Here is a 21,408-nt window from a genome sequence, read left to right on the forward strand (position 1 = left end):
AGCATGATTATTTTTACAGGTGTGCCTGCTTTAAGACAATTCACTACCCATATGAAACAGATAAGTTAGGGAGTGATGCTTTTCTTTGCCAAAAGATTCATGTGCTCTACCCAAGAATTCGCTACAGGGCTCTTTTAATTTTCTCTGCAGGGCAGCAGCTCCCACAGTGATAAGGGACATATTTGTTGGCAGACAATTAGAAACACATTAATTGTTTGTTTACAAACCAGTGGAATCACTGAGAAAAACTGCCTGGGTTGCTGGTACTTAAAGCTACAGTGACATTGTAGACTTCTGAGAGCAAGTTGACAAAGCGTTTTGATTCAGCGGTTGTTTTCCCCACTCTAGCACTTGGCTTTTAATACATTCCACAGGGTGACCATTAAGGGGTTATGGAAAAAGTGAAGCCAAACTATAGCTGTTAGAGCCCCCAAGACAAAGCAGAACAAAACAACTGCACAGCCTAGTCCAAGGTTCCCTCCAGGTCCTCAGGTTGCCCGGTCAGTTCAACTGAGACGACCTACCTGGCTGTGTGGGTAGATATCACAAACTCCTATGTGTCTAGTAATTGGTTTGTAGGAAATAATTACATTCACTGCAAATTAATGGGCATGTTTGGAGAGAATCAGCTTTAAACTGTGTCTATGTAATGCTCAGACAAGAGACCAATTCAGTGAAAGAAAAAAAAAACCCAGTCAGCCCACTTGTTTGGAATCATGTAGACAAAGCAACCAACTGATTGAATTTCTCCACTTTTCAACCTGTTGCTTTGGCAACGCATAGATGCAACTTTGAAAGACAAGTGGTCTTGTGGGCAGAAATCTGGGCCCACAGCCAGGGACCAAGGATTCTGGTCCCAGCTCTGCCTCAGGCTAGAGAATATCACACAATTAGTTTAATTTTGTTTTGTTTCTTTAACATGTTTTTGTGTCTATAAAATGGAGATTAATGATTCTTGGCCCTGGTATTATTAGAATATATACCATGGCATATGAGAAAGGGTGTTGAGTTCTTTAAAAGTGTTCAGAGGGGATCACCATTTTATTAATCTGAAATACCATCCCCATGCAGCACCCTCCTCCCTTTTGATGCCTCTTCAACAGCCTTTTCATTTTTTTCTTTTGGTCTTTGTAACTCTGCAAATTGTGAGGACCAGTGTTGCTGCCTCCCTTTGCTGTGGGTACTATGGTAAAGAACCATGTGTGGTTGTTCTCTCAGTTATCTTGTATATTTTTAAACTTCTTTCACAGGGCAAATTTACTTTAGGTTTGCAAAACATCCAGCCTCCTGTGACCCTCTGATTTTATGCTTGTTTCAGGCGTCGTATAAATAAAATCCAGTTGATTAAAGGACCCAATAGAATTCTGTTGACTTTGGATGATGTGACGTTTATCAATCCCCACTTTGGCAGCAAGGTAAGGAGCATCCCTTATTTTTGCTGTACTGTCCAATATGGTATCCACAAGCCACAAGTGACTACTGAGCGCTTGACATGTGGCTAGTCTGAATTGGGATGTGCTGTAAGAGTAAAATACACACTGGTTTTAGAAGACTTAGTACAAAAACTTCTATCACAGGGCAAATATCTCATTAAATTTTAAAAAATATTAATTACATGTCAAAATGATAATACTTTGGATATATTGGATTAAATAAAATATATTATTAAAATTAACCTCACCTATTTCTTTTTATGTTTTTTACCATGACTATTAGAAAACTGAAAGTTACGTATGTGGCTTACGTTATGTCTCTATTGGATAGTGCTGTTTTAGAACAGTTTTCTGGCAGTGATACAGTTTATTTTCACCAATGGTGTAGCTTTGACTTCATACAGCCCTTCTTTGTATATTTGGACTCAACATTTGATTGCTAGTTCCTCAAGGGCAGAGGTACCTCTTTTTTTTTTGTTAAATGTTAGCCCATAGCACCTGACATGGTGCTGATAGTACAATAGGAGCTCATAAAAGTTTAGTGAATGAATCAACTAGTGAAAGAGAGTTAAATCTCACCAGAGGTTCTGTTCCGTTTATTTTTGTGTTGTAATTGGTGATCTTCACTGAGTGTCTGCTACTATGTTCTAGCCCTGGGCCAGGCTTTGTGAGAGATAGCACATAGTCTCTGTCTTCAAGGAGATTACAGTCAAGTCAGAGAGACAAATAATACCACACAAGAGAGTCAATAGATGCCATATTGCAGAAAAGACAGCAGAAATGTGGTAGAACTTCAGAGGAGACAGATTAATACAGGAAGGCTTTTCAGAGACCCAGCACCAAAGGTGGGTCTTAAAGAAGGAAAGATAGGATTTGTCTAGGTTACAGGTCATGAGCTGGTAATCACTTTTGTTTGAACCTTATGGTTATAAAAAATAGTAGCCAGAATTTTGAGATTACACATAAAAATCCGGACTTCTGGATGTTCTTTAAAGGTTGGAAGATCTATCAACCTTGGGTATCATTGTACAATTGGCTGGATCTCAGTAGTAGTTTTGGAAGAGGTATGTTCTCTGCAATCTAACACAGTTCCAATCACTCTCTCTTGTCTTATACTCAGCCTATTTCATCAATTTATATTACCTGCCCGGCCCCTATAAGCATCCCGGGCAGAGAAAACAGCATAAACAAAAGCTTGGAAAAGAGAATGTGTGGGGAAGAGTTTCATCAAATGTAGCTGGTAATGGGAGTATGTGCCTCTTTACAGTCTATGTGGCCAAAATAAAGACATTAGCCTGCAAATTCTAGTATGGTGGTGGCAGAATGTAGGGAGAGGATGCAGACACATCATATTGTCCCCATGTGCTATTTATTTTTGCTACACGAGTGTACCGGATATGATAATTAATTATCTCTGTGACCAAATTGATCACTTGCCTAAATGTACTGAAAGTACTGCCAGGTGTCCTTTAAACTAGTTGGCTGGGTGGGAATGGATTTACATGGTAATACCCTGCGCAGTTGGATTCAAATAAAATGTTCAGCTGTTTGGTTTACTTCTCAATTACAACCAGAACTCTTACTTGTTTAAATCATCAGCTCCAATTGTAAGGTTGATATCATGTTCCTGGAAATGTATTACTGAATGCCAAAATTATCAGTGTGGCTGAAAGCTACATTCTACCCTCATGCCATAAAAAGTTATTGATGTTAGTCCCTATTTTTGAAGCCACCAGAGGACACTGAGACTCACGGTGGTGAAGTTTGTCTGGATTTGCCATACTCAATACGCCTTGTATAAAATTTCCCACCTCAATTAGGAAGGGTAGATACTGAAGTTCAAGTTCTAAAGTAATCCCAGTGGATAACCCAATACTAAGAAAACAGGCATTCAATTCTGTGACAAAACATTGTATCCAGAAATGAGTGATCAGTATTAAAAGCAGGTGTCTGGAAGTCATTGTCCAAATGCAGCAATATATAGTAAAGTTTTGGTCAAAAGCAATAAACGTATTTTTAAAATTCCTACTTCTTTGGTGGTATCCATGTCAAAATGGCAGTTCATGTCAATTGCCTAAATGTTTTGGCTCTAAAGTGTCAAAACAATAAACATAGCTCAATTTTGGACTGAATTACACTTTTCTTTGTACAGGCCCTGCAATATTCCAGTAAAGTCTATAAGACCTTTACCTATGCCTTCTCTCCTCCTGAGACACAAATGGTATTTGGGTTTCACACCATTTCTCACAAGATCATCGTAAATAGTAGAATAGTACAACCTTCAGATGAACAAAGTGCCTAGGGTTTTAAAATCTTGCTTATGATGATAGATCTTTTCTTTCACTTGTGCATAAATTTTGAAATAATGAGAGTAGAAAAAGCCAGTCATCACCACTTTTCACCACATGAGTGAGAAAAATGAACAGCAATAGGGATTGATAACTTTATAGGGAATTTTCTTTTTCCTTTTTACTATTTTGGCCAAGGTGGAAAAGGATGGCATTACCCTAGGAGAACATAGGTCTTGGCCTCCAGATCCCTTTGGCATTTGGCTTGTATCAGGGGTTCTGATGGGGAAAGATAGGGAAAGCATACATTTTCCTTAATTGCTGTGTAGTCACAAACTTGCAGCTGGCTGTGTCTAATCAGTCAAGAAGCCAAGCCAAGAATTCCATCCAAATGGAATGTCTGAAAGTGTAAACTCTTGGTGAATACAAAATTAATTCAGTCTAGAAAAATTGGCAGGTCAGTAGAAGTCAGGTCAGGAAAGGAAGTTTTTAGAAGAAAGTGAAGCTGAAGCCCAAACGTATGTGGATTTTGGCAGATTCTCTTGCTTTCTCCTTTGCCCTTCATGGAGAGGTCTATATCTCAATATACAGATCTAGGTGCTCCTGCTGAGATATGAAAATAAAGAATGAAAGGGAAGTAGATTCCTTCTGGCCTTGCTCTGTTGAGGAGAGTTCAAGTTGATGCAAGGGTCAAGAAGAGGCAAGTTTTACATCTTGTCTGAATCTTGAGCTGTTGGGATTTCAACACATTAGGGGCTGAGTATAGTTTACTATTGCTTTGGAGCTTTGCAGCAGTCTTGTCTTGGTAGAATGAACTTAACTCAGGGCTAAATCAACTAGTGATCTTCAGTTCATTAAAGAGCATTGAGGGCAGAGTATGTGAAAGTACTTAAGATTAATTTTCATTGGCAAGCAAGAGTGAAACAAAGCATGATGTGGTAGAAAGAACACAAGACCAGGTATTGTAACATCTACATTCTTCTTCCAGTCCCTATATCCCCCTCTAGGTCTCTGTTTCCTCATTGTAAAATGAGAATGGAGTTGGGGTTGGGGGCTGACCTAGACAATCCCAAGTGTAACTGCTAGCTCTGAATTGCTATAATTCTAACAAAGGCACATTTGGAGACATGAAGAAGAGTATGAGGAACCTGTTGATTTATTATTTCTTCATGTGAAATAAGTCTGCTGCTTCAGTTGAAGATAAAGATACTCAATTTTAAAGGTTAACACAGATTGCAGATAACTCTTCCTCTTGTCATTCAACTGTGCACTTCCAAGCCCTCTCTTACTAGATTTATGTGCACAAGTTAACAAATCAAGGAATAGGGAATTTGGCTTATTTAAGCATCAGACTCATGAATCATGGGCAGATGATCTATTCACTCTCTACCATCTTATTGCTTTCTGGGATAGCTTCTGCCCTTAATCTTGCCTGCGCAAAGAAGGGTGCCATTCAAGATGGTATAACAAAAAGAGCCAGGCCTGAGAGTCAGAAGGGTGGGGCTCTGTCCTGGTTCTGCTCTTGATTTTTTCAAAATGTTAGATTTTTATTTTTTTCTCATATTTGTCTATAAAATGAGGGTTCCAGATTGAATTATGTCTGGCGTTCTTTCTTGCCCCCAAAATCTATGATTCTAATCCTTCCTAAGAGATGGAAGTACCTTTAAACTTTTACCTTTCTTTTGTGGTCTATGGAGGTGAAGCATGGTACCAACCCTAGCCTAAAAGAAAAGTGTTAGGGGATAAGGAAAATTAATCAATCTCCTGTTTACAGAGTTCAGCTCATGTAGTTATTTTCTTAGGAATTAAAAAAAAAAAAAGAAAGATAAGCACAGTATCCATACCATAGCTCAATGCTCTGTCCTAAATCATGAGAATTTTTTTCACAATCTTTCTTTCCTAATCCTTTCACAGAGAGGAAGTCGTGCCAGTGTAAGCTTCCAGATCACCTCTGAGGTCCAAAGCGGGAGGTCTCCGAGGCTCTCCTTTTCTTCGGGGAGTCTAACTCCAGCTACCTATGAAAACTCCAACATAGCGATTTATGAGGTAGGATATCCAACAGCTGTCCAATCTGCTGCTTTCTTGGGTTTTAAAATGAGGCAATGACTTAAGACTTAGTCTTTGGGCAGAAATATTGAAGCTTTTGTTAAGTCTTTCCAGTTTTTTGTCTGTTATCCTCTTATGGACTTGTTTGCTTGACATTTCTGACGATGATTTTCCTCAGCAACTAATCTACTTATTTATAACTTCATTGACCTTTCAACTCCATGTATTTACTTTGCTTGTGGAAAAGAGTCCATGAGACCCAAACACTTAACCATATCACTCATTCCACAAGATATAGATATAATAATAGAAGAAATGACTTTGAGTCAACTGTTTGTGATGGGATGTCTGGAGACATGTTTGGATAGAGTAGGGTTTGGTGAAAATCCTTACCTTCAAATTCTAGTTGTTCTTCGTATACCTGTTCTCCTCTGAGATTATTGAAATCTCTTAAAAATTATTCATTTCTTTCTTTATCTCAGCTTGTATTGCCTCTTAGAGTAATAGGTTATCTTCTGCTGTGTAAAATAGAAATCTTTTTTATTTCACTTAAGTTTCTGTCTTTCAAGCTTTAAGAGGCCACCCCCGACCCCTTGTTCTAAGATACTGGAATTTGGCAACCAGAACAAATCTTGCATCAGTTGGAGAGATGAACTGTTTCTTCTCAGCAGGAAAGAGTTAAGCAGGGGGTAAAAGGGAAACTAGACTGCCTTTCTGTCCCTCCTCAGTGAGGCCTTCCCAGTGTGGTTCCCTTGTTTTGTTTGAAGATATTCCCAAACACTCTCAACTTCAATAGCAACTACAAAGAAAGTTCAAAACAGGACAGAATGAGTCTTTAGATTGTCCACCACATTGGATTTTCCAAGTGATTGCTCTCCTCCATTGGATAAATAATTGACAGGGGTCTAAAACACCAAGATTGGCATGGTATATATTTGCTCAGTGTACTTGAGTGCATTGACTTAAATTTGTGGTAGGAAACCTCTGGATCTTGCCTTGGACTTAATTTAATCAAAGAGAAGATTTGCTTCAAATGTAAACTTGAAGTATTGGGGAATTGACAGCTCTACTCTCTTAAAGACCAAGGATAAGATAATCACATAGCTTTTGAGTGTCAAATGGAATGGGCTGATGACTTTATAAATGTATTGACACTTCTAAGATTCTGAAGTAAATCTCAATAACCTAAGGCAGTCTCTTGGTTTTTCATTTGTAAGATGAGAGGGTGAACTAAATTCTTAATCTTGGCTGCTCATTAGAATCTCCGTGGGAATCTTAAAAAAATAACTATGCCCACGTTCCATCCTTAATAACTGCTTCAGTTGGTATGGGGAGAGCCCAGGCATTGGTATTTTTTAAGTTCCCCTATATGTGCAGCCAGGGTTGAGAATTGCTGGACTAAGAGAACTCTAAGGCCTCTTCTGGCTTGGATGTGCTATGATTCTGTGGAAGAATTTATGTGTTGAGTTATGGTATGTTTTATTTGGTGGAGTTGGAAGGTTATAGTGTAGAATTGAGAAGGGGAAAAATAAACGTCTGTATATTACTGGCCTTTAAGAAGCTGTCAGATATTTCTTCATTTTGGAAAGAGGCAGAGAGTTGAGTTAGTTCCCATAATGACTGCTGGTCAGTCAGATCATGAGTATTTCTGAACTGTGTAGGCCAAAGGGGGCCTTTATCCGCACAAAAGGAGGGTGTTAGTGAGAATAATACCACACTGTGAAGTCAAGATTAGGCTGATGGCAGGATGCAAAGGAAGACAGCTGAAACTAGGAAACTGCCTGGCTAGGGCTGAAGAGGACTCTGGGACAGTGTATAAGCTAACTGAATCAACAGATCAACCAAAGATGTCCAGTGTGCCTTCTGAAATGGGCCTCTATTAGGAGTGTTTTAAAGAAGATTCGTTATCTAGTTTCTGTTTAAAATAAATCAAATTTTCGTAAGAATTATTATTGGAAGATCTGGAAGTTCTAGATAATGTGCCTGGAGTAGCAGACACCTAATAGCAAAGGAAAGGCTTCTCTAGGATGTGCCGTAACATTGTACTACACTGAGACAAATGCACTCTTTGTACACACAGTTGCAGAACCTTTGGAACTGCACAGGAAAATCAGCCCTTATTTCATAGATCCTCTTTGAGATGTGAAGGGAGAGCCAGATGATAAGACTGCTGGGGAGAAAGAGCTGTGAATGGCAGATGCAGTGGGAACATGTCATGATCTACTCTGATAACCTCAGTCTAAGGGAGAGTGGGCGGTAGTGCAGCGCTGACACGCTCAGCGAGAACCCACTGAACTCATCCTCCCTCTTCGTTCCCTGACTCCTTCTGCCTCTCTACTCTCTCTGTGTTTTTCTCTTTGTCTCATTTCTCTCTCTCCCCCTGCACACCCTCCATTTCATCTCCCTTTCCCAGAGGATTTTTTTCTATTTTCCCACCTTCTTCTATATCCCTTATAACTCTCTCTCCACCTCTTTCCTTTCCACCAACCATCTTCTCTCTCTCATCACCGAATCAGATTGTTACAGCTGAAAAGGACCTAAGAAGTTATCTAAGTTGTCCAGCTCTGATAGTGAGGCAGCTGAGGTTCAGGCCAATTAAGTGGCTGCCCTAAGACCACCCCCGATTCTGAGGCAGAGCCAGGTCTAGGACATGGTTCTCTGGACTCTTAGTTAATACAGCAGTGGCCTTAGTGCAAAGCTGACGGACTTTAAATTACTTCTAAAAACTTTAGTGGATAGAGTTTGATGTTTCTTCCTCTTAATTAAAAAGTGAATGATGAGTGAAGTATTTTATCATTCTTTTCCTTAAAAGAAGAAACAAATAGTGCATGTGTGGTGAAGATAAAACCTGCCCATTTCCTCCCTTTTCCTCATTATTCAAGAAGTAGGACACACACAGACTCAATAAAAATTTGCTTATAAAGTTTGTGAGAATTATTTAAATCTTAAAACAAACACACACAAATTTCCCAAACCAAAGAAAGCCCATGAGAGGAAAGAGCAACAAAGTGGGAGATGGAAGACCTTGGTTCTGTTACTACCTAGCCTTCTTCCCTTGGGCAAGGCATTTAATCTCTTCAGGCTTCAGTTTCTTTATTAAAACATGAAGGGATTGGACTAGGGATACCTAAGACCCTTTCCAGCTCTCAAATTTGGTGATTTGGCAGGAAGAAAGCTCTGCTTAACTACCTGTAAAAGTTAATAAGCCAGAGAGAAGGCTAACCCATGTCTGTAATAGGGCTGACTTCAGGAAGAAGGTATCAGATACTGGGTATAGGCAGTCAGGGCTGCCAGTACTGATGTTCAGGTTGTGCACTGCACAAGGGCACCACATCTAAGAGGGTACTATTCACATTGTAGATATATACTAACTTATGTGAGAGTGGAGCAGGCGTGGGCAAAGAGATTCTGGCCTACCAGCCTAGTTCTGGAACAAAGTGAGGGGGGACCTTCTCATATCTGTATTTATACCAGCACACCCAACTATGCACATACATGGTCACTAGTCACTGATAAACATATGTGTACCTGGCTATGTGCTACCTTGGCTATGCCCCAGGAATTTCTTGAGATTACTCCTTTCTCCTGCCTAATATTCTAGGAGGCCCAATTTCAGCTTCTCACATCCACTTCTACAGCCTGACTCCAAACCTGAAAAAGAGGCTTCATCTGGCAGGCAGGGCTTGGTGGTGTGCAGAGTGTCCATGCTGCTAGTGGGGTGTGTTCCCTGGTGTCTGGAGGATGTTTGAGTGAATGAGATCGCGGTACATGCATGCATGTATACGACCGAGCCTGCTGCCCAACAGCACAGGGCTGCCACAGGTTGTAAAATAATATTATCACATAATTAATTGTTTTCACTTGAGGGAAAGCACCTCTTCTAATTGGCACAAAGGTGTCATAGAGGCTAACAGTGACCACGGGCTGAGTAATATAGTTGTAAAGGTGCTGGAAATGCTTTATGACCCACCAGTATATTCCACACGTTGGCTGATTTTGTAAATTCCCAATTAGAGTTTTAGTCTTTCAGCTTACAGTTTAGCCTTTGATCCCTCTAAAGGGCAAAGAACTCTGAAGGCTAAAACTTCAAGCTCACGTCAGGTCCTCATGACTTCTACGATTAAGTAAGTGTGGGGTGGGACCTAAGAATTGGCCTTTCTAACCAGTTCCCAGGTGACTATGATGCTGCTGGTCCAGGGCCACACTCAGAGAATTGCTGGGCAAGAGACCAGGAAGGCTGCTTTTGGTGCTTTGACCGTTCCGCTGCATGTAGGTGTTGATGCTGGACTACCCTTCTGTTCTCTGTGGGCATTGAGCCTGGCTGGCATGGTTTCGTTCAGCTGCTGAAGGCCTCTGAGAGCCATTCCCTAGTTAAAGGGTATTGAGCTCCTTGGCTAGAAGATGCCCTCTAATACAAAGTGCGGCTGAGTAACTCAGACACCTGCAGCTCCCATTACTAGCTTTTGCCTCTGGCAGATCTCCAGATGCAGTGCCACATCTGGATATATTCCTTAATAATAAGAGTGGTTACACTCTCTTATGCTCGGAATTTGACTCCACAGAGCTCTCTGCTTTATTATCTCTACTTGATGACAAATTGGTGCAGCCTGAAATGGAATCTCCAGGCTATAGGTAATAGATGTGAAAGCACTTTGGAGAGTAGACAGTGCTGTGCAAATGTAAGGTATTATTATTATTGTGGAGAAAAAGGAATCTATATTTGTATTGCTTTTTTAAAATTTGTGTTAGACAGAAAATAAATAGGGCTTGATGACTGATGAATCCTTGAGGCTATCCGTGTAGAAAAAAATTATCTATCAGACATGGGTGTTAAAGTGAAGACAATAAAATAATTGTTGTTTTTGACTTGACAGCAGCCTTAGAAATAGCTGTTTTGTACTTAAAAAGTCAGAAATAGACTCCTAAAAGAGTCTAGATTACTCATATTACTATGGTAGTACATTTGTACATCCAAATAAAAAATATTTAATCTACATTTAAGCCAATCAGTTTATGATTAAAGCATAAGAGTCCCCTCAAATGGCCTGTCCCACGAGAGAAAAATGGACCAAGGTAAATGCAGGAAACATTTGCTGCCCTGCATCTCCTGCCCTACATCTCTTGCTACAGATGCCTCAAGGCAGTGAGAATTGCAACCACCAACCATCACCATTAATCGCAGGGAACCTGGTGCTCAGCTATGAATAAGCGAAATGACCTAGCGCTTTCTACAGTTAGTTAAAGGAGTCGTTGCAGAGAGCAGTATCATTCCTTTTCTGGGGTCTGCATACCTACGATTGTTTCCCTGTCTTTAGTTAATTGGAATTTTTAACTTTGATTTCTCTGTATGACCTCATTTTTAGCCCAGAGTACAGACTGTCCGTGGGGTGGAGGGTGAGAGAGGAGGTACAAAGCCTGTTTGGGTTGATGATCTAACTATAAACCCTTCACATGGAAGGGGCATTGCTCTAAAGCTGTTGGCAACTCAGTCTCATCACCATTCTTTACCTTTTCTTTCTAGGGTGATTGGGTGTGGCTGAAAAAGTTCCCCTCTGGAGATTTTGGAGACATTAAGTCCATCAAATCAAGTGCAAGTGATATGTTTGAAATGGTATGAGAAACCTTCTTTTATATACGTTCCTGCTAAACCAACCCTTTCTCCAAAGTAACTAACGGCAGCTGTAAGGAAGACCCCTTAACAAATCAGTGCAGGGAAACTGCAGGGTGGCTACTGGCTTGATGTGATCATATGATCCAATGGTAAAAGGAGGGGCTCTGGAATCACAGAGACATGGAGGACTCAATTCCCAGCTCCACCACTTCACAGTCATATTAACTTACGCAAGTCAACTAAACTCCCTGAGCCTCACTTTCCTTATTTGTAAAAGGAATATATTACTCTCTACTGCCCAGAGTTGGGATGAGAAGTAAAAGATTTAATATATGTAAATCATCTTGCACATTTCCTGACATATAGCTTCTTTGTAAAATGGCAGCTATTATGATTATTATTAAGTACACATCCCATAGTCTTTCAAAATCTCCAGTTTTCAGAACTGGAAAAGTCATCTGATAAGTTCTATCTACATAAGAAAAATGATGATTTCTCTAATCCCACCAATTATGTTCAAAGAGTCCTTTGGTGGTTTGTTTAAGGAAACAGCCTGTAGATAAGGCAGGGATGATGAGGATTCCTCCCAAACCGTTTAAAATCTTGGCTCCTCCTTGAGCTTTGAGTCCAGAAAAGATTTGTGGAGACTGTCTCTGGTTCCTTCAGACTCATGAGAGTGGGATTTTTATAAGGCAATGATCTATATCTTCACGTTTATGTAGCAGGCAAATTCAAATCAATCCAACAGGTTTAAATGAGGCACCCGCTACATCCAGAGTGCCGTACAAGCAAGAAAACTAGGGAAATGGGAAAATGGAGGACATGTGGCCCATGAGGGACAGGATGTGCCCCAAGGGTCAGAATGAGATATTATGATTTGGTATTTTCCCTTACATGTGGTTTTGATGCCTGGAGCTGAAGGGAAAATAATGACAGATGAATGCAGAAGGGGGCCGAAGGTCAGAGCTAGAATAGGCAATTCCACACTGGTTTGATGATCCAGGATGCTAAACATGGAGCTAGATCCAAAGCATGGAGCCAAACAGGGCCAAACCTGGGGGAGCTGAGAAACTACAAGTATGGAAGTAAGAAGATAGGTATTGACCCTAGGTGGAGCATATCTATGCTCTCTATTTTTGGGCAATTTTTAATTTTGATATAATTTCAAACTTAAAGAATAGCTGAAAGAATAATTCAAGGAATTCCTGTATACCCTACCTAGATTTAGCAATTGTTTGCATTTTGCCTAGTTGCTGTTCATTATCTATTTATAAATTTATGTATATTCTTTTTTCTGAACCATTTAAAAGTAAGGTCTAGACATCATGCCCTTTTACCTCTAAATACTTCAGTGTATATTTCCTAAAAACAAAGATATTTTTGTATATAAATATGTTATAAGTAGCAAAATAATAAAATTTAACGTTAAAAAAATAATATTATCTAAACTACTGTCCATATTTTAATTTTATCAATGGTCATACTACATTAAAGCTAATTTTCCCCCAGGCCAGTTTCCATCCAGGTTCACACATCGTAGTTGGTTATCATGTCTCTTTAGTTGTCTTTAATCTGGAACTGTTTCTCAGCCTTTGTTTTCCTTCGCCTTGATATTTTTTGAATAATTCAGATCAGTTATTTAGTAGAGGTTCCCTCAGTTTGAGTTTGTTCCGTAATCCTCATGGTTACCTTTAGGTAATGCATCTTCAGCCAGAATATTACAGAAGTGATGTAGTGTCCTTTTCAGTGCTTTTTATCAGGAGGCACACAATGTCCATTGTCCCATTATTGGTGATGTTAACTTTGATCACTTGGTTTACATGGTGTCTACCAGATTTTCCTATTGTAGAGTGACTGTTTTTTCCCCCATTGTGATTAACACATAATTTGTAGAGAGACACTTTGAGTCTGTGTAAATGTCTTGTTTTTCATCAAACTTTTGTCCACTAATTTTAGCATTCATTGATGATTTTCTAACTCTAGGATTCTTTCTATGTTTATAGGTTGGCATCATATTGTAAGCAAGAGCCTTACTTTCTCTACCATTTATTTATTCATATATTTATATCAGTGTGCATGTATGGGTTTTCGTTTTATTCAATTTCTATTATCTACGTATCTATGTATCTATCTATCTATCTATCATCTGTCATCTATGTAAAACTGGGGTGTCATATTAATACTTACAATTGTAATTGAATGCCACAGAATTCATTCTGTCCTTTTCCCTTTCCATATTTGTAACTCCTTTCTCCAACAGGGAGAAACCTGGCTCCCATTATTCTCATGACATCTTTTCATGTGTCCACTTACTGACTTGCCTGGCCATGACAGGTGCAGATAGTAACTCAACACTAGGGAGAAGGCCAGAGTTTTCCAGAATTTACCATGTGAAAGGCCCTCATTCCTTACTAGTGCTTTTATGAAGCAGGAGGTGGATCAGATCATGCTGTCACTGTGAGTTCAACGCCGCCTTGACTACGTATGTGCCTTCACATCTTAAAAAGTTGGGACTGGGTACTAGGGGACACACTGGAAATCAGATCTTGGTGAACCAGGCATAGAGGAAGCCCTGCACAATGGGAGGATATTCTTGAAAGGCAAACAGCTGGAGTGGGAAAGGCCAAAGGGCTGATGAGTTTCAACATCTTTTAGGGTCCCAACTTCTGCAAAAGTACATGCTGGAAAATCAGGCATTGTATCTCCCAGTCTCATGTTCTTCCCCATCATTTGAAACAGATTGGCATACTCCCTGTACCATCTAATACCTCGGCCACTTTGTTCCTTGCCATATAATCTCTAATCATCTTCTCTTCATTCTGTCTTGACCATCCACTGCTACCACTATACCTTGGGCTTTGTCATCATCTAGAATTGGTACTGAGAATGCTTCTCCTCCAAAGTCGTAGATTCAAACATCACACGCTCTGACTATAGCCTCCTTTTCTTTCAACTGTGCCATTACGTCTGGTCTTCTAGTCTATTGATCTCTACTTTCTTCCAACCCACAAGCCCCTCTTTTATCTTCTTTTGTGTCCATCTTAGATTCCATAATCCACCATTTGAACACATTCTTATTTCTCTCTTTTCGGTCAGAGACACCTACAAAACTCAAATTCTGGATGATCCTAACTCTTAACTTTCTTTGTGCCTGCACTTGAATGGCCAAGTATTGTGGCAGAAAGTCATGCAACAAGGTATATTCTTTCTGTTATAAATTTGTTTCTTATCTTAAATGTCCCTTAACACTGTCCTTTAAGTCTATTATAAGTTATATAAGTCATTGGTAATATTTATTATATAAGCCATTGGTTAATTCATTTTCTACAACCCATGCTTCAAAGCTTCTCCATTCTCCTTAAACTTCCAATGTACTTCTTTTCCTCTATTTTTACTATTATCATCCTGGTCCAAGCCACCATCATCTCCTACTAGAGCTACTGCAATTGTCTTTTTTAAAAAGAGAGAATTTATTTTTTAGAGCAGTTTTAGGTTTACAGCAAAATTGAGCAGAAAGTACAGAGAATTCCCATATACCCACTGCCCCCACACATGCACACCCTCCCCCACTATCAACATCCCAAACCAGAGTGGTACATTTGTTTTAATCAATGACTCTACACTGACACATCATCATTACCCAAAGTCCATAATTTACATTAGGGTTCACTCTTGATGGTGTATGTACATCCTATGGGTTTTGACAAATATATAATGATATGTGTCTACCATTATAGTAACATACAGAATACAGTCATGAACCACATCACAATGTTTTGGTTAATGACAAACTGCATATACGATGGTGGTCCCGTAGATTCGTACCACAGAGCCTAGGTGTGTAGTAGACTATACCATCTAGGTTTGTGTAAGCACATGTTACGATGTTCGCGCAGTGACGAAATTGCCTAGTGACACATTTCTCAGAACTTAACCCCATTGTTAAGTGATGCACGACTGTAGTTTCAATGCCCTAAAAATCCTCTGTGCCCTATGTATTCATATCTCCCTCCTCCTAGCTCCTGGCCACCACTGGCAACTGTCCTTTAACTACTCTACCCACATCCACTTTTACTACACTCAAACCTTTTCTTCACATTGCAGTCAGAGTGGTCTTTTCAAAGTTGAATCTGATCTTGTCAGAGCTGATTCCAATTTGGGCCATTGTGAGTAAAACTGCTATGAATATGCCTTTCATAAGTCTTTTTATGGACACATATTTTAATTTCTCTTGGGTAAATACCTAGGAGTGGAATTTCCATGTTAAAATATACATTTAACTTTATAAGATACCACCAAAGCTTTTCACATTTTAATTTCCTGCATGCAAGTTATGAAAGGTCCCTTTGCTCTATATCATCATCAATATTTGATATTGTTAGTCTTTACAGTTTTAGTCATTCTAGTGGGTTTATGGGGGTATCTAATTGTGTGGAGTATTTTTATTTTTAATTATGATAAAAAGATAATGCAAAATTTACCATCTCCAAGTGTACAGTTCAGTAGTGTGAAGTATACGGTATTCTCATTATTTTGCAACAGATTGTCACAACTTTTTCATCTTGCACGACTGAAACTCTGTACCCATTAAATAACAACTCCCTTTTCGCACCCTCTCTTCAACAACTCCTGGTAACCACCATTCTACTTTCTGTTTCTATGAATTTGACTACTTTAGACACCATATATAAATGGAATCATATTGTATTTGTCTTTTGGCTTATTGACTGGCTCATTTCACTAGGCATAATGTCTTCAAGTTTCACCGATGTAGTAGCATGTGACTGAATTCCCTTCCTTTTTAAGGCTGAATAATATTTCATTGTATGTTATTCATTCATTTCTCAATGGACATTTGGGTTGCTTCCCCCTCCTGGCTATTGTGAATAGTGCTGCTATGAATATGAGTGTACAAATATTGTTCTCAGACGCTGCTTTCAATTCTTTGCATGTATACCCAGGAAGATTGCTGGATCATATAGTAGTTCTATTTTTAATTTTTGAGGGAAACTCCATGCTGTTTTCTATAGTGGTTGTGCAATTTTACAATCCCACCAAGAATGCACAAGATTTCCAATTTCTCTAAATCCTTGCCAACACTTGTTATTTTCTATTATTTTTTTGATAGTAGCCACCCTAGTGAGGGCGAGGTGATATCTCATTGTGGTTTTGATTTGCATTTCTCTGATGATTAGAGATGTTGAGCATCTTTTCATAGGCAACTATAAACATTTCTGTACAAGTATTTTTGTGAACGTGTGTTTTCACTTCTCTTGGGTAAATACCCAGGAACAGACTAAGTGAGTCATAGAGTAGATGTGAATGTAACTTTTTATGAAATATCCAAACAGTTCTTCAAATAGGTTATAACATTTTACACTCCTATCAGAAATGTATGAATGTTCCAGTTGCTCTAAATTCTCAGCAACACTTGTCTTTTTGATATTTGCCTTTCTGGTATGTATGAAATAGTACCTTATTGTGGTTTTAATTTGCATTTTCCTGACGACTAAGTTGTTAAGCACTTTCTCATGTCTTTAGAATTCATTTCTATGTTTTATCTTGTGAATTGCGAATTTTTGAATTGTAGACATTCTTTCTTATGCTCCTGGTTATAAGCCTTTGGTCAGATTTATGTTTTTACAATATTTTTTCTGACTCTGTGGCTGGTTTACTTTCTTCATGGTGTCTTTTGATGAGCAAATTTATTAACGTCGATGAAGTCCAATTTACGATTTTATTTTATTTTATCTGGGGTCCAGAAATCCTTCCCTATTCCAAGACTCTGAATTTAAGACTATGATCCATCATGAAATAGTTTTTGTGTGTGAACTTAGATAGTGATCAAGGTTAATTTTTTTTCTGTAGAAATATCCAGTGTTCCAGTAATAATTGTTTAAAGAAAGCTTTCCTTTGTCCATGAATTAACTTATGCATTTGATGAAAAATTAACTGACTATATATATGTGTGGATATAATTTTGGACTCTCTACTCTGTTTCACTAACTCATTAGTGTACCCTACTGCCAGTATCACACTGTCTTGGTTCTCATAGCTCTAGAGTAAATCCTGAAGTCAAGTAATGTAAGCTCCTCCAACTTGTTCTTTTTCAAGATTATTTTGGATAGGGTAGTTCATTTTAGTTTTCAATAAATTTTAGAATCAGCTTATCTATTACTTCAATAAAGCCTTCTGGAATTTTAGATGAGAGTTGTATGAATTTATAAATCAATTTAGGGAAAATGGACATCTTAACAATATTGAATCTTCCAATTCATTAATGTGGTATAGATCTTCATTTATTTAAGTTTTCTTTAATTTTTCTCATCAATATTTTGATACTATTACACAATATTGAGCAGAAATGGTAAAAGAAGACATCCTTCCCTTGCTCTTGGTTCTAGAGGAAAAGGATTTAATGTTTTATTATTGGGCTTGATGTTACCTGAAGGTTTTTTCACACATGTCCCTTCTATTTCTGATTTTCTATGAATTGTCATTTTTTAATCTTGAAAAGGCTTTTGTATATTCTTTGATTGCCTTCAAAAGTTTATTGTTAGATTTCAGGAGTTTCACTATGATGTGTCTAGGTGTAGTTTTCTTTGTATTTAACCTGTTTGAGATTCACCGAGCTTCTTGGATCTTTAAGTTGATCTTTGAATTTGGAGTTCGAGTGTGACGTTCCTAGCTTCTTTGTGTTTATCCTGTTTGGAGTTCAATGAGTTTTCTGGATTTTTAAGTTGACATTTTTCAACAAATTCAGGAAGTTTTGAGCCACCCTTTCTTAATTTTTTTTCTTCCACATTCTCTCTCATATCCTTCTGGAACTGAAGTTATATATGTGTTAGACTGCTTGATATCGTCCCAGAGAGTGCTGAGACTCGATTTATTTTTTTCCCAATCCTTTTTCTCTCTGTTCTTCAGATTGGTGTATTTTCTTATTGATCTCTCTTCAAGTTCATTGACTCTTCTCTCATCTCCTAAGGCAATCTAGTGAATTTTTTATTTTAGTTATCGTATTTTCTAGCTATTGAATTTTCACTTGGTTCATATTTATACTTTCTGTTTCCCTGCTGATGTCCCCTATCTGTATATTTACTTTGCGTATATTGTCTTTTAAGTCTTCAAATATATTTGTAATATCTGCTTTAAAGTCCTTTTTCTGCTGATTGCAACATCTGTATCATCTCAGGGTTGATTTCTACTGACTGCTTTTATTTTCTTGAGCATAGGTCACATTTTCTTCATTCTTTGCACATCTAAGTCTTTTTGGTTGGTTGCTGAACATTATGAATGAGACATTTTAGAAACTCTGGATTCTGTTGTATTGCTCTGAAGAATGAATTTTTGTTCTTGCAGGCCATTATCTTGGCTAGACTCAATTTTCAACTTCTCCCATGTGGTATGCGGCAACTAAAATCTCTGGTCGGTATTTTCAGGTTTAGCTGTTGCTTTTTTACTGGGTTCCTTGGGATTTCCCCCATGTGTGCAAAGATTAACATTTAGCCAAGGTTTTAGCAGATTTTATCTGTAGATTTTGGGGCTGAGCTCTCTCCATAGCACATTACCTTCAAGGAATTCCTCCCTAAATTTCTGGCTGTTCTTTTGGCTCCAAACTTTGCCTTGTGACACTCAAACCTGCCAGGCTATAGTTTCTGCCTCCAAATTGTGTGCAGTTTGGGGAGTGTACTCTCACAAAAAGCAGCAAGCACAAATTTTACCTATTTTAGTGTGTCTTTCAAGTTTAGCTTTACCTCCATTTCTGCTTTTGGTTACTCTCCACTGCCTTCATGGTTTTTTAAAAAAATTTTTTCTTTTGTGGAAGATTAGCCCTGAGATAACATCTGCCAATCCTCCTCTTTTTGTTGGGGAAGACTGGCCCTGAGATAACATCCATGCCCATCTTCCTCTATTTTATATGTGGGACGCCTGCACAGCATGGCTTGACAAGCAGTGAATAGGCTGCACCTGGGATCTGAACTGGCAAACTCTGGGCTGCTGACGTGGAACATGCCAACTTAACCACTGCACCACTGGGCTGGCCCCACCTTCATGTTTTTTTAAAAAAATTGGTCCAAATTTTACATGTTTTTTGGGGGTTTATTGATTATTTAAAGACATTGTTCCAATGTTAAAGACATTGTCTTCTGTCCGTCTTTGTTTCTGCCTCTTCAAATATCTAGTAAATTTTTATTGTATGGTAGGCATTTTGTATAAAGACACTGTAGAGGCTCCAGGTAATATGTTCCACAAGTGAGAGTTTTCTCTCTTCATGTGTTAGGTGGGTAGGGGGAGGGACTAATCACATTAATCTAATCAGAGGTTGAACTAGATTGAAGCTATGCTGCAGTTCTAATTAGACTCAGTACACATCTAGTTCTACTATGTTTCTCAAGCATGCCCTTCCAACACCCTCAGAGTTCTATATTTTCCATTTTCAAAGATTGATATATTCAGACTGTGCTTCAGAGCTTTTGATCTTTACTCTATGGCCTCTACCCTCACCCCATGATGCTTCCAAAGTTGACAAATATCTTGAGGAGGAGATGAGCCACGTGTTTGTGGCTGGTCCTATTCCTCCAGTGAGACTTGCTCTCCTAAAGACTAGGAGACTAAAGGTGATTTCAGCCCACCTTATAGAAGATTTCTAATCTCTATAGCCCCAAACTCAGAAAATATACTATGGAGGAAAACCATCTCACATTTAGGTCTTCTGAAGTTTATTAATTGTCATGCCAGTACTCCACAATTGCCAAAAACTTTGCAGATTTTCTCTTTTCCTCAAGAAAGTCCTTCTGCTAGGCTAAGCCAAATCTTTAGTTTGTGCCAAGAATTAGCAAATGTCCCCAGGGAAGAAAATGGCTGGCAAGAATTTGCTTATCTCAGAAGGGCTCCTGCCCCTCTGAATTTTAGGTCTTTTTTTGCTTCCACATCTTCCTATTGTCTCTTAAAATATGATAGCTTTGCATTTATTTGGATTTTTAAAGCTGTAGTACCAGGAATGGTGGTCTCCCATGACTTACTACATCCTACTTCATATTGGAAGTCTCTCTAATTGCTGTTAATATAAAGAAAAAGATACTTAAAATGGCCTAGTAGATCCTGCATGATCTGGCTCCTCCTTGCCTCTTCAGCCTTATCTCATACCACAATATTTCCCTCAACCTCTCTGCTCTAGCCACACTGGCTTTTTTCGGTCCTTGGATTGTGATATGTTCCTAGCACAGAGCCTTTTTGCATGCCATTCCAACCTCTGGAATACTTTCTCTCCATTCTTTGTCCAGTTGACTCCACTTATCTTTTAACTCCCACCTCAAGTGTCACTTGCCAGGAACCCTCCCCCAACTTCTCGGATTGGTTAAAGCCCCAATTATACATACTCACATTATGTATCTCTTCTTCATAAAACTTATCAGAGTTGCAAGTTTATGTTTATTTGTGTAATTATTTGATTAAAATAAAAGGGCAGGGACCATATAATATTTTGTTGACCATTTGTCACCAGCCCTTAGCTCAGTGCTTAGCATACAGTAAAGTACTCAATACATGTTTGTTAACTTAATGAAGTATTACTGGTGGGAAAGGTAGCATCAGAAATCTTCCACTAGTACCTGTTTTGTATGTTCTACGTGACTATTGACCTCTGGGTGGCAGAGAGTAAATAGGTTGATACAAGAATCAGAGACCTTGAATAATAGCTCTTTACAACAAAATAAAATAAAATAAAATAAAATAAAATAAAATAAAATACAGGAGACAGACATGCATAGCCATTTAGTCCATGGAGGTATAAAATCTTATTGCCAAAATAGGTAGCAATTGCTGATATAGTTATGGACAGGCACTGACGTGGAGAATTAAATTTTCATAAGGGTCCATACCCACCATCAGGATGGTGTTGCGGCTGCTGTGCTGGTGCCCCAGGAACACCGGCACATGGCCCAGGAACACTTTTAGGTGGGCGAAGGCATCTTTAAGATCATGTAAGCTAGTGTTGACTCAGGAGCAGGTGTCTCTGGTGGCTGTATGC

The 21,408-nt window shown here is 38.7% G+C and overlaps 1 protein-coding gene across 1 annotated transcript in view; it reads left to right on the top strand.

Moving 5' to 3' along the window:
- Window positions 1-21,408, top strand: part of GUCY2F (guanylate cyclase 2F, retinal) — an 84,187-nt gene that overhangs the window by 25,847 nt on the left and 36,932 nt on the right. Inside the window, exons 5-7 of the mRNA XM_046674039.1 lie at window positions 1,319-1,415; window positions 5,636-5,767; window positions 11,289-11,378. Coding sequence (XP_046529995.1) covers window positions 1,319-1,415; window positions 5,636-5,767; window positions 11,289-11,378 — 319 coding nt within the window. The remainder of the gene's footprint in view (window positions 1-1,318; window positions 1,416-5,635; window positions 5,768-11,288; window positions 11,379-21,408) is intronic.

This window comes from Equus quagga, chromosome 10 (genome assembly GCF_021613505.1).
Source record: "Equus quagga isolate Etosha38 chromosome 10, UCLA_HA_Equagga_1.0, whole genome shotgun sequence".
NCBI classification, from domain to species: Eukaryota; Metazoa; Chordata; class Mammalia; order Perissodactyla; family Equidae; genus Equus; species Equus quagga.